Below are 14,516 nucleotides of genomic sequence, written 5' to 3' on the forward strand. Positions count from 1 at the left end.
TTCAATTATGGTGGTCTAGTCGTGTAGTATTATAGTGTCACTATTCAACTTAGAAACCACTCGCCAATACGCCTCGCAGCACTCGGAAACCAATTTTTCACTCAGCGTGCACTTTGTCACCTTCAAAGCCTCCACTATTTAAATTCTACCCGCCGGGATGCGTCGAAACAAAAAGATCCCCCTGCCGAACGAAACACTGGAACGGATCCGGATACTTCAACGTCAATATAGGCTGCCAAAGATGGCGGCTGTAAAATATTTAAGTACTTACAAAAAGATAAGCAATTCATGTAATAACTACTAGTTAAAATTGTCATAATTAATTAATTAGTATATAATATATAATTAGTATATATAATATATATAATAAGATCTCTTCATTTAGTTACCCGTTCAACATGTCCATGTGGCGGAGAAATACAGGATGCAAACCATATTCTCTGGGAATGTCCTAAAATGTGTAGGGAAAGGGATGAGCTGCTCAAGTCGATTTAACCAGCTGATGGGGCCCATCAGACCGTCCAACCTTGTCGCCACAAAGGCCAATTTTATAGCATTTAGAAAATTTGCGGCGTCATACTACAAACGTCAAAATTTCTTCACTTCGAATGTTTTTGTTACTTACTAAAATTATTAAAATTGCCTCTACGTGCTCGTATCTCCCATGGGTACTCTTAACAGTCATGTAAATTCAGTCAAAGCACATGTGAGTGCATAGCGACCTCAGTCTTGGGTAACTACTCCTGAGACATTCCCATTCATAAAAAAAATGATGCTTCACATCAAACGTAGGGTCCCGTGATACACCTGATTAAGACCAGGCGTGGTTCGGAACGGGTGTGGTTTGATGACGCCATTAACTTCAATGTCGTAATTAAGTAGGATGCCCGTAGATTAATTGGAAAATCACAGTGGCGCGAATCCAACGGTGACAGGTTCGTGTATCGTCTAAATGGGTTTGTTATAATGGATATATATGAGATGTTTTCAAATTATGTATTTTCGATTAGGATACTGCTTAATTTCACGTTGTTAATTAATTTTTTCCCAAACTTGAAAGTCTTTCTCTCTTTACATATTTTCTGTTCATCTTAACTTTGTTTTTGTATAATATACATTTTATCAATTTTATTATATTTACATACCGAAGTATTAGCACATATTGTAACAATTTCAATAAGTTAGTTGTAATTTGTTACGATAAGTCACCTCTCTTGGCTGTGCTAAATTTTAGAGCGAGATAGACAGTTTTGACTGTTTCGACGGCTTACTTATTGTGACAATTATAATACTTCAATACAAACATAATTATGATAAACTACCCTCTTTAACCGTCGATAGCGGCTGATAGTAGTGTTGTGTATGGAATAGATGCGCTGAGATACTTCGAGACGTAAACAATTTCTAATGATTCACATTCAAACGTAGGGCCTCGTGATACGCTTGAAGACCGTGTGCTATGCGGGGCGGGTTGGTTCGGAGGAGTCCAAGTTTGCGTTATCGCAAGCTTCACACCGAAAACCATGAACGTTGCAATATTTTCAACAAAATTTTAGATTCAAATCAATCGGGTAAGTAAATATGAAATGTAGAGAGAGTGAAGTTTCCCATCGAATAGATACTAGAGTCGGTATCTTAATTGGGTAAAACGATTATCCGTGTAAGTATGAGAAGTATGCTCAAATCCAACTCGGTCCAAGATTTCTTCCAGATTTTTTCTCATACATACATAACACTTAAGTATGTTTTTTACCTTAAGTCTTGATTATATTCAGACTTCAAATATGTCCAAATATCGCACTGTTTGTACAACTCACTGAGAAGGAAGTGTTCTTGGTAAGTTATTAAATAAAAATTATTTTTCACAACACTTGTTATGGTACATTTTTATTAGGAAGTGTTCACAATACCATTTCACTAAAACTAAGTAAAATAAAAATATAACTCCTATAAAATATATATATAGCGATAAGAGACATCGTGACAAGGTCCCTTAACTCGTGCATACGCATACGTACACCATTCAACTAGATGGCGCGCGCACTGGCTTTTCTGTGCTTGACGTATTTCGTTATATTTTTCAGAGATTAAGAGCGTACATAAGTGAAACGGCAAATAATTTTCAACTGTATGTAGAACGCAATTACGGCCGCGTTGTCATTCGGAGAGCGATAGTCGAGGCGTCTGAACGTCGATTTGTTTTGTCATGGCGTCATAACATAAAAAGGACGCATGTTGAACTTTTATGACAAACTATATTTCGTTCGGCTTCCGTCATTTGCACCCGCGACCCGCATTCTGCGCATCACCTAGTCACGATCTTTTTAGACCATGCCTCAGCTGAGGTAAGAAAGTTCTACTGATCGGGAGCTAAAAAAATGATTAGAAAAGCACATGATAGTAATTATAATACAAAAGATATCAGTGGCGTAGTTAAAGTAATTTTCCAGCAGTTAGTTATTTTACGTTGGAATAAACGGAATAAAAAGACAGTCACGGCAGCGGATGTCACATTGTCCTCTTTTCGTGGAATTTCGCAAGAGTGCATTTGGCAAATTTCATTCACAAAAAAACATAAAACATAAAAATAATTTATTGAACGTTTCCTATTCGGAATATTCAATAATACTTCGGATATTAGTTTTACAAGATTATGTAACAAATCTAAATTTGGTTAAATTACTTACACATTGGGGTCCATTACCGTCGCCCATACTGTAAAACCTCGTAGGTATGTAAAAAAAACAATAGTACGATAAAATAATAATGAATTTTCTGCTCGCTAGAACATCTTTTTAATACAAATGTTATGAAGATACCTATTGTGTATACATACCAGTGGCGAAGAGTGAAGGTAGGCTGTTAAAAATAGTGCACACTAAACTTTGTCATTCAATCGTATTTATTTTCATTGAACTAAGACTACAGTATGTAGATAGTGTTTGTCAGTTTTTAAAGTTCAATTAAGCCCTGCCTGATCCAAGCCATAGTCGATAATAGTCAAAAAATATTCGTTTATCTACAAAACATCTGAAATATGCCATTAAACTATACATAATTTAAGATATTGTGTAGATAGAAGTATATTTTTATCGATTATGTTTGGTTTAGGCAGGGCTTAATAAATTTAAAAAAAAACAAAGCAACACCATCTGTAATATGCATTCTTAATTCGACGACAACAAATAAGTATGACAAAAAAAGGGTGTACTATTTTTGTCGGATCACCCATAGCATATCTAAAGTATTATAGATTTAAAAATTAACCAGCACCATCTGCACATTGTATTCTGAGTTCAATAAAAACAAATAATTAAACTGAGAAAGTTTAGTGTGCACTATTTATGTCGAATCTTAAAAGCCTACCTCCACCCGTCGCCACTGGTGTATTCAATATTATAATTTAATCTCATTGACAATTTTTATATTGCAAAAAATCTTAATTCTATTTAAGTAGGTACTAGTAGGTATCAACGACAATATGCTACATCTGAAATATTAAAAAAATTACGACATTTAAGAAAATAGAAATTTGAATATAACACTCATCAGAAAATATAGCCAATAGAAAAAATCTTTTTCGAATAAAGTAAGACACCCGGCAGGAATCGAACCTACGTCTCTTGGGTTTCGCGCCATGTACATTACCACTATCCAACAAATGACATGCTCAATTGTGACAAACTTTAACTACTGACCTTATTAATACCTGCTCATGAGCATAAGTTACAGTGGGCAATCGATTTCTGTATTCTAAATAAATGTATTTATTACTTTTAATTACTAACCGACTGGATATAATCGATAGAATGGTACAATCTTAAATATTGTGAATTATTAGTTGAATAAAATATATAGTTAATTAAAAAATAGAAATTTGTTTTAAGTTTTCATCCCAAAATGAATTCGCTTTTCCGAAAATAATGTTTTTCCTATGTATGGTTTTTGTTCCTTTAAAAAATCATGATGAATTACTTGGCGTTATCAAATTTAATGAAAAAAGTGTTTTTTCAAAATATACTTGTAATAAAGGACACAGTGGTCATATAAAAGGTGTTATTTTTAAATAAACGACGTATAGTCACCATAGTTAGTTATTTATAACGGAAGAACAGTTCACATTTCATTATCGCCCGAACAATACATCCACCAGAGCATAAACATCTATCAAATTATTATCAATTATCAATATCATATATTATCAAATTAATTGTATTGTTTTTTTATAATATACATTTTCTTCTCTCTTGTAAGGGTAATAATGTTGTGAACTTCTTGAATTTATATTTGTTTTGTCCGAAATGTTTTGTTCTCTTAAATTTAAATGAATAAATCATTATCGCGTAACAGCGCTTTGAATTTAAATTATATGGATTTTTTTCAACAGAATGCAGTGCTTCTGGGGATTGTTTTCCGCGGCACACATCTTAAATACCACTAGTCTAAGAACACCGATATGGATATTATGTCAAAAATATTTAATTACTATTATAATAGTGAGAATGATACGAACATTTCGTTTGTATTAAATATATTTTAATTGGTACATAACTATATAAATGAAATAAATACAGTTTCTGTATTGACGGCATTATAAATAAACATGCTGCTACATATTTGCATTTACTAAGATATATTTTTTTCATAATATCTTCTTTTTTTTTAAATAATAAATAAATAAATAATGCAAGTTACACACTTGAAGCTTGTTACAAATAAATCTGGCATACAACATGTAATCACTATTGTTAGTCTCAAAAATCTGAATTTTGTAACGTGACTTTGAACACAATTTTTAAAATTCCCCAGTAATTTTTTTTCCGCCCGAGTTAAAAAGAAAAAAAACTCTCAACTTTGATTTTGAGTGGAATTTGTGAAATTCGCTTATGAAAATGATTTTCGATGCCATCAAAAGCTCAATTTCACATTTATTCTCTTGAGTGGTTTTGCCATGGACGCGACTAATAAAAGTCGTAACGCCGTCACGGAATAACGCCTACTGAGATATTTTTTGGAGATTGAAAATTAATATCCAAATACCTATATAATAAGTAACTATTAAATACGTCACGCCTTTTTTTCCTTTACAGCTTCGATATAATAATTATAAAAGCTATACCCACTTATAAGAAGTTTTTTCCTTTAACATATTTGATCCATGTGGTGATGCTAAAAATAAAATAGCTCCATAGACACCATATAGATTACTTTGCATTAATCCAGCCGCAAAGGCTGTGGTATATATAATATTATTTGAAAGGCGTGTGAACGGCAAAGCTTCGGTTTCATTCCATTCGACGTTATTAGTTCAACCCCAGTCCCACATAGGCGTGAGTCGATTTTTTTGCCATCATAATATTATTAAAACGTTGTCATTATCATCAACAAATTGGATCAATTATGTGCAGTATGTTGCCAAGTCTTTTCGAGACGTATTCTGCAGGCACCAAACTAGAAGACTACAACCTTCGCATTGGATTAGCCAGTTGCCCACCGGCCATGGCAACTTTGCCGCCAAACTCTACGAGTTTGACTTGATAGGAGATGGGCCTGGTTGTACCTGCGGGCATGACCACCAAGACATTGAAAACGTCCTCTGGGATTGCTCGCTTATGGAAACTGAACGAGCGTAGATGTTTGCCAGGGTCCGTCATCACACGGGCCCATTTGGCCACGCAGATTTGATAGCATCCGAGGCCAACTTTGCGGCATTCGAGAAATTTGCAGCGTCGTATGGGGAGCGGGATAGCCCGACTCCTCTGTAGACTCATCCATTTCAACTCGTGACACTCAGTATGCGGATACATAGGGCGCTTAACGTCAACGGACAGCAGAACCAGTCCAAAAAGATTGTTTTTCTTCCTTTTTTTAACTTTCTTCTTTAAGCACTACGGTGTATGGTTGTAGCATCAGTCCCGTGCGGCTTTGTTTCGGGACGGAATGAGCACTTAAAATCACTTCTTTCAAACACGTTTATAGCGTCACGGAAGGCGGTCGTGCATATCCACGGCTGTATATACATGACGGGTGGTGGTGGGAAAACAAAGTAGGTCTTTCTTCAGAAAATAACTATTCGGGCGATCCAACGGCCCATAGGTTTACCTTTCAGACGCATTCTACTTATTCGGTACCACTTGCGGTGACAACATGCCCCCTACAAGGGGGGCTGACAGGGCTACAGCCTGGGGACGCGGCTGTGAGATAAACACACACCATAAATTTATTGTAAAAAAGTCGCCTGCTGCGCTATTTTACTTAATGAATATGAACATTTTAAAATTGCTGTGACATGATGATTGGTATAATATTCTATGATAATTATTGTGTTTCGTAACTATTGATGGCTATTTATCAAAAATAGCGACGGGTCATAATATGTTACTTGGCTACCATAAAAATGGGACGAGACCAGGGCTTCATAATATGATGCCGAGGGCCGACAACTCAATATATCAAGTGGATTTATTTAAAAAATACAAAAAATGCTGAAAATACACAGAATGTCCTTAATTTTACCTTATGAAACCTTGGGGATCCGCGAAATACCATTCAAGGAACTCTATTGTAGAACATCACACTGCCCTTAACCTAAGCGATAGGTAGGAGGGCCCGCTTCAGGATGTGGGGGCCATGATTCACGCTTCATATTAATTGAAGACCAGTAATGAATCGTATGTGAATCAAATGCTTTCTCACTTTCGAATTATTGATATAATTCATCGATGAAAATATATTGTGTTTGCCTTTTTTATATGTTCAATAAAATAGTTTTCTGTTCAATTTATTTACAAAAGGTAAAATTTACCAGCTCAGAAAGGCCTAACAATGTCTTAACGAATCAGTGAAAGATATTAAGTCTATTTTTTAAAAAAGACAAACTATTTTCAGTGCGCCGCTGTCATAACACATATGTGTAAATGCAGTCAGAACAAACACTACACCAATTTATTTTTCTTTTCACTCCGCAGCAAGGCAGAGCCGCGCCGCCATTGGCCAACAAACCACGAGGCGTCCATCCAATTTCAAAGAACTATCTGCGCTACTGGACATCTTATCGCGCTAAGTAGATTACCGGCAATATAGAAACACACACAAAGAGCCCCTTTAAATTGTATACGCACCCCACTCACCTGCTCATACGATTTCTTTTTACCCATTGACGAGTTATGTCACAAATATAATTCATTTTGTATTGAAGTATCTATTTCGCCATGGTTTATTCATTTTTATTCGTTAAATTATACTTGAAGTCAATCTCAGTAAACTGTGAGTCAAGTATAGTGCGTCTCAAATAGAGTTGTTATAATTTGAAGAGCTATTATCTATTTTACTTTTGTTTAAACCTTATCATTAAATTTGGAAACAGACTTGATGTTGATAAATATAATAAATGCTTATTAATTATTATATTACGCCCACGGTGGCCGCGCGGCTTTAGCGTTGGACTATAACACCGTGGGTCCCAGGTTCGAATCCTGGGTCTGGCAAATACACATATTGTTTTTCAATTTGTGTGTCAGGATATTTACCTAATAGGTTGAGTAAGTGGCTGACATCCATTTCTCGTAAAAAAACAAAATCTGTCAATACAAACCTCCACTCTGTGGAGGCCCATATGATCCTATTAGGATGGGACATGGTCGAAAGAAAAGAATCATCATATTGAAAAACAATACGTGTAATTGCCAGACCCAGGATTCGAACCTGGGACACACGACGCTATAGGTCGACGCTTAATCCGCGCGGCACATATTTAAGTACCTACCTAGTTTATCTTAAAAAATAATATTATCCTCTTTCCAAGGGGGTGTATAATGTCTCAATAAAATACAAAAAAATAAAGATATTTACGAATGGGAAATACAGTTTTTATTCATAATGGTGACATTTAAAATAAGTTAACGTAGATAGTATACAGTACAAATATTTTCCAAAAACTTGCTTGCATTAAATGAACTAGTTTGGGCGTTTACGTGGTAGAACATCATGGTAGTGGTTTTGAAACATAGTTATTTTGATTAATTCTACTTTAAGTTGAATTATGTTATTAACAGTCTTGCATAATGTGTTAAACTATTTTGGAAAATACTGTCACATCGAAATGCGTTGTGATCCCTTAAATGGAGATGCCTTAGGAGGGGGGTTGTACTAAATACAAGAGACACATTTAATGACAGAAGTACGAGACACGTAATTAAATACAGCTTACTTTAAAAATAGGTTTCAAAGCTTTTTTTAATAAAAAAAAAACACATTTTGTAAACATCTAAGCGAGCTACACTATACTTCGTGAGAATAGCATTTTTAGTTGGTACTTACTTATTTTTTGTCGTAAATTTTTATAAATTAATCAATTTCAAAATTTCTACAAACGGCACATTGACTTTGTACCAATTAAAATTATATGAAATATTATTATTCCCCACCTGCTGATACTATTCTGTTGTAGATGGTCTTTGGTTTATAAAGTAATTTCCATTATTTCATTAACGTATGTCTTTACTTGAGAACCAGGCTGCCTTTTGTTCACCTTTGAAGGAACGTAATTTAAGATTTTTCATGCCCTTAATAATGTACCTACTCGCGGCTTAGTTGTTTCAAGATTTTCGGATTTATATTATGAATACACTCAAAATGTGATGGTTTAGGTAAAAAAACTATACTTAAGGCCTCGGCCACATAGGCAAGTACCTTGCTTGGTGGCTACGTGCTAAGTGACATATCCTAGTGAACGAACGCACACTATTCTATCACAATGGCCACACTGCACGCGGCTCGCTACGTCATTACGGGTCACCTCGTGAATCTCCCGGCGAACAAACGTGTTGGTTATTTTTATTGTGTCACTTGGTGATTTTTCCATTGTATATGGATTTTTCAAGATGGTGGTTGTTTCTTCAGTATGACAAACGTCAAACACCGTATATTTTGAGGTTATGAATAATGACGTATGGGATGAATAATTGACAGTACGCACGCAACAAGTTCGAATTTGAGTCTTTCGAAATTTTAAACTTAAATTCTCTGTGAAAAGTAGCTTTCTGGTTAGTTTTGAGAGTGACATATCGTTGTTGACTTGAGCGCTCCCAAATGTCAAATGAATTTATACCTAAGCACGTAGCGTGCAATGTGGCAGTAGTGTTTTTAGTAGACAAGCATAGCATCTAGCTCCGGACTAGCTAAGCACCTGCCTATGTGGCCGAAACCTAAGTGATTTTAATAAAAATTTGATTAAATACACTTTAGCTCTGATTGCAGAGGTTATATTATTATGTGTGTTTTTACAGTATTTTATATAATCGTATTTCTCGTAATTCCGTCACAAAAATGTATAATTCTTATTAGAGTTATTCTGAATAATGGTTATAACATCTTTTACTACCATGTCGTGTCAAAGGGGGCGTAAAAAATATTTTTAGAAAAAAATCAGTTAAAAAAACGTCAATGAGACTATATTCCGTTATGAGGTTACAACTATTTTCGGTGAATTAATTAACTAATTAAAGTAAAAAATATTTTTTTCCTATAAAACGTTAAATAATTGTCTCTTACGCCCCTGTTGTCTTAGCATGCTCTGTATCAGTGGCGAAGGGTGAAGGTAGGCTGTTAAGTTCCGACATAAATAGTGCACACTAAAGTTTGTCAGTCAAACGTATTTATTTTCATTGAACTAATACTAAAATGTGTAAATAATGTTTGTTATATATTATTTAAATTTCAATTAACCCTGCCTAATCAACGCAATAGTAAAATATTCGTTTATCTATAAATTATTATCCAGTATAATGCACATTAAACCATACAGAATTTAAGATATTCTATAGATAGAATGGGTTAGGAAGCAAGCAGACAGGAGTACGCGATGTAATAGACGTTGCCAAACAGCTGAAATGGAGATGGGCGGAGCACATTGCTCGCCGAAAGGACGGCCGCTGGACAAATGCCGTTATCCAGTGCAGTGATGCCAACCGTACTATAATTATAGTACAATACTATAATTTTAATTCCGAAAAAAATGGAAAATACTATAATTTTACGGGAAATATACCAAAATACTATAATTTTAAAGGATTCTAGACGAAAAATGTTCCTGTACTATATATTTTTCAGAAATACTATAATTTTTTTGCCATTGTACTATAATCAGCATAGAAAAAGATGGCAACACTGATCCAGTGGTACCCAAGGGGCACGAAACGGCCACAGGGTCGCCCTAAAAGCCGCTGGATTGACGAACTGGTAAAGTTCGGCGAAAATACGTGGCAGCGAACGACACAGGACCGAGAGAGTTGGAAGAAGCTTGGGAAGACCTTCATCCAGCAGTAGATTGATACCGGCTGATGATGATAGATAGAAGAATATTTTTTATCCATTATGGTTGGGTATAGGCATGACTTAATGAGTTTAAAAAAACTATTCTATATATTATAATACGAGTATGTATTCTTAATTCACCGAAAAGTACTTACTGAAAAAGTGTGCACTTTTTTTTTTATTGGATCTCTCAGAGTATACCTAAATTATTATGGTTTAGTTTAGGCAGGGTTTAATTGAATTTTAAAAACTAACAGGCATCATCTGCAAATTGTATTCTTAATTCAATGAAAACAAATATTTTTACTGACATATTTTAATGTGCAATATTTCTGTCGGCTCTTAACAGCCTACCTAGACCCCACGCCACTGCTCTGTATTATACGGCTTTCTACTGATATAGGTTATCACTTATCAGCCTACTGTAACATTAGGTGTTGTAGAAGGTGTTACGGCAGCTGTTGATGTCCCTGTGTCAATTGGCGGAACACTTTCTGAATCTGGATTGATGGTGGTTTTCGCTTCTGTGCCGTTTGGATATCTGACCGGCACGAATACTACTGGTCCTCGGTTCGGGTTGATGTTTGCAGGAATCGCTGTAGTGGAGGTGAGAGTTTCCGCACAAGTGTTTACGTAGAACATGACTTCTTCGTATTCGTATACTTCCACTGCTGCCAAACCGGTTCTGGGGCAAAGTTTTACTCTAGAATAAACAAAAGTTTTTTTAATTGATCATTAAGTTAAAGTCACCTACCTAATTACAAAATAACGAATTATGCAAATAATCAGAATTTGACAAATCATAATCATAGACTTGTACAACTAATAGTATAATCTATTTTTTGTCAGCTGGAAACGCTAGGGTACCTATTATGTGCTTATGTGTGCAAAACGAAAATGGAAATAAGTCTAATTAAAGAAATCCAAAAGAATATTGATTTTTTGACAACTTTATATGAAAATTTCGGTATTATTTATGTTTGAAATTTACTAATTAAGTTAATTAGTCACTAATTAACTCAACTTATTTTTTATTTTTCATATTTGCAATATGGTTTATTCGGCATATTCAACGCATTCAACACATCATATGACTACTGTCGCATTTTGTAACATACGTACATTGTACGTATATTGATACTCCACGATGAAATGTTCAACGAACAATTCGTCATTTGATTAAATGCTATGCAAACACATGTTTCAAGGACAACAGCTCACGAAGAAGTGTCCTACGGCCAACTGCATACGTACAACTTACACGTAACCGGTTACAGCACCCTACCCTTTTATAATTTCTCTTAAAGCTCGTTTTCACTAATTCCTCAATATGCTATCATCGCATTGTAAGCATCTGTCAAACTATAATTAGAGTAAAATTTGTATTCTTGTACGAGCCGATAAAATAAACTGAATAAAATGTCTTCTCCCTGTCTCACTCTCTCTCTTACATATTATTTTCATATGTTTTCTCTCGTGCGTTACAGAGAATCCATTACAAATATTTTAATATATAATATAAGGAAATACAATTAATTATCGTTCATAGATTCACGTTCGTATATTATACATATTATCTGTTCGTATTTTTAGAGGTTTGGAAGCTCTTTTGCTAAATTAATTCATTCTTAAGTGTTTAATATATTATTATAACATTATAAGAACATACCTACATTATTTTGAAAACACTTCTGAGAAAATATAATTATAACCAATAGAAAAATATCTTTTTTTAAAAAAGTAAAACATCCAGCCGGAATCGAACCTGCATCTCTCGGGTATTGCGCCCATGCACATAGACCACTATACTATAGGCGCCATACTTAATTGCCACAAATTTTTACTAATGGCTCTTAATACTCTCTGAAGCGCTTTCCAAATTGAGTTACTATTGGCGATCGGCTTTTGTATTTTAAATCAAAGTAGGTACCTACTACTTTAATTAGTAGCCAACATCACGGATCACTCCAAGATCTTTTGTTATAACTCATTTGAACTTGCTAATGATTTTTGATTAACTATTTTTTTATTCAACGAATTATTTATTTATTTATTTAAAAAAGACACGTTGAGTACATAACCAATTATTAATTCAGGACGTTCACAATATGACATTTAGAATAAAAATTACTAGTAATCAGTTACAGAAAAAACAAGGCAGAGAAAAAAACAAAGCAAAAAATAGTTTTATACAAAAGAAATAGAATTAAAAAAAACAACAATAATTCAAAAAAAAAATACAAATTAAACAATAAAATAGAATTAAAAAACCAAAATGTATAATGGATCGCAAAAAATATCTACATCTCCAGGGAGTGCATTGATCAGCCGCACAGCCTGGTGAGCCTGACATGAGGAAACAGCTTTCACCCAAAATAGGTCATGGCTTTACCACGCATGTACGCACGCACGCACACATTACCACGCATGTAATTGATCTATACATTCTTAAATCTTGTGAATTATTCGTTGAATAAAAAATAGTCGATGAAACATTATAAGAGTTACACTGTTAGGATTTTCGACACAATATAAAAGCTTAAACTATGAAAAATTTATGATAATGGAACGTTGTGACGAAAGAAGTGTCTCGTAAACTTGAAGTAAAACCGCTACTGAGTGCCTACCTATAAGGATTTGTGAGACGTTTATAAACCTTTCGTAGTGACATTCAATAATAATCCACGGAATCGTCGTGATGTTTAATTCCGTAAAGGATGAATGTTACCATTCCTTAAATTTCATAATAATATTATTACAGTTGTTTTAGAAATAATTACAAGATAAAAAGAACTTTTTAAGTACCACGTTTTTAAATTTTCTGTTGAATCATAATATAAACTTGACAATTCTATGTATTAATGAAAACTTTTTATTGTACTTGATAGAAATACTGAATTAATATAGAATATTGAAATGTCATTTTGACATTTCATATTGATTTCCATAGTAACGCACGTATATATTAATAATGTAGTTGCTAGGACCCCTTAGCAACCAACAATAATAACTTTCCATACAAAACAGAATTAACTGAAAATGAATTCAATTCCGCTTAAAAATGGCTAAAAGTATTAAAAGAATGCATTGTCGTCGTGTTCTGATATATTCTAAAAGTTTCAAATGTCTAGTTAGTCGGGAAGTTAGTTAAAAATCTTCAATCGTCCAATACAAATCTTGGAATAAAAAACGTGGTAAAATACTGGTTAATTACTTTTCCCTGTCAGCCGTTGTGACAACTATACTTTTTATTCTTATAAATCCATTGACGAGAGCTTTCCTCAGCAACCCGAATGGATAGAATCGACTATTCCAGTGGATGTTCGCCATGTTTATTTCGGACGAGGTTAACACAGCCGATGAGAAGACCAAGTTGGTGATAATCATGCGAGACTGTATGGCCATTGGATGCCTGAAATTAAAAATAAATGTTATTAACAATGCTCAAAATGGAACTTTAGGACACTATCGCATCGATTACAAGACACATTGTCTCTGAATTTGGCATGCGTTTTATAATTGGTGTTTTACAGTGGCGAAGGATGGAGGTAGGCTGTTAATATCAGCCATAAATAGTGCACATTAAACTTTGTCAGTCAATCATATTTGTTTTCATTGAAATATGACTACACAGTGTAAATAATGATTGTTAGTTTTTAAAATTCAATCAAACCCTGCAAAGTCAAAGCCGTAGTGGATAATAGTTTAAAAAAATATTCGTTCATCTATAAAATATCTAATATTATGGTATTAAAACATTGGTGTAGGCAGGGCCTAATGAATTTAAAAAAAACTAACTATCACCATCTATAATATGTATTCTTAGTTCAACGCAAACAAATAAGTATGACTGAAAAAGTGTGGATCGGATCGCCCATAGCATACCTAAACTATTATGGTTTAGTTTAGGCAGGGTTTAATTGAAGTTTAAAATCGTACCAACACCATCTTAAAATTGTATTCTTAGTTCAATGAAAACAAATAAGTATGACTGACAATGTTTAGTGTGCGCTATTTATGTCGAATCTTAACAGCCTACCTCCACCCCTCGCCACTGGTGTTTTCCAAGCACTGTCTAAAATGTTTCAGTCGTAATGTATGTGCAATGTATTGTTATGTATGTTGGTAATACAAACCAACTGCAAACGCTTTCAGTTAACAAACCACATTTCTTTCACCTCAAGGAAAAACTAATGAGAACT

At 34.2% G+C, this 14,516-nt stretch overlaps 1 protein-coding gene across 1 annotated transcript in view; it reads right to left on the reverse strand.

The window, feature by feature from the left end:
• LOC147079873 (uncharacterized) overlaps positions 1 to 14,516 on the reverse strand; it is a 38,494-nt gene that overhangs the window by 3,393 nt on the left and 20,585 nt on the right. The window contains exons 6-7 of the mRNA XM_085945728.1: positions 13,529 to 13,726; positions 10,768 to 11,017 (exon numbers count right to left, since the gene is read on the reverse strand). Of these exons, the coding sequence (XP_085801854.1) occupies positions 10,768 to 11,017; positions 13,529 to 13,726 (448 nt within the window). The remainder of the gene's footprint in view (positions 1 to 10,767; positions 11,018 to 13,528; positions 13,727 to 14,516) is intronic.

The sequence above is a fragment of the Rhyacophila brunnea genome, unplaced genomic scaffold, assembly GCF_057557595.1.
Source record: "Rhyacophila brunnea isolate RB1 unplaced genomic scaffold, BYU_Rbru_1.0 scaffold_1, whole genome shotgun sequence".
NCBI classification, from domain to species: Eukaryota; Metazoa; Arthropoda; class Insecta; order Trichoptera; family Rhyacophilidae; genus Rhyacophila; species Rhyacophila brunnea.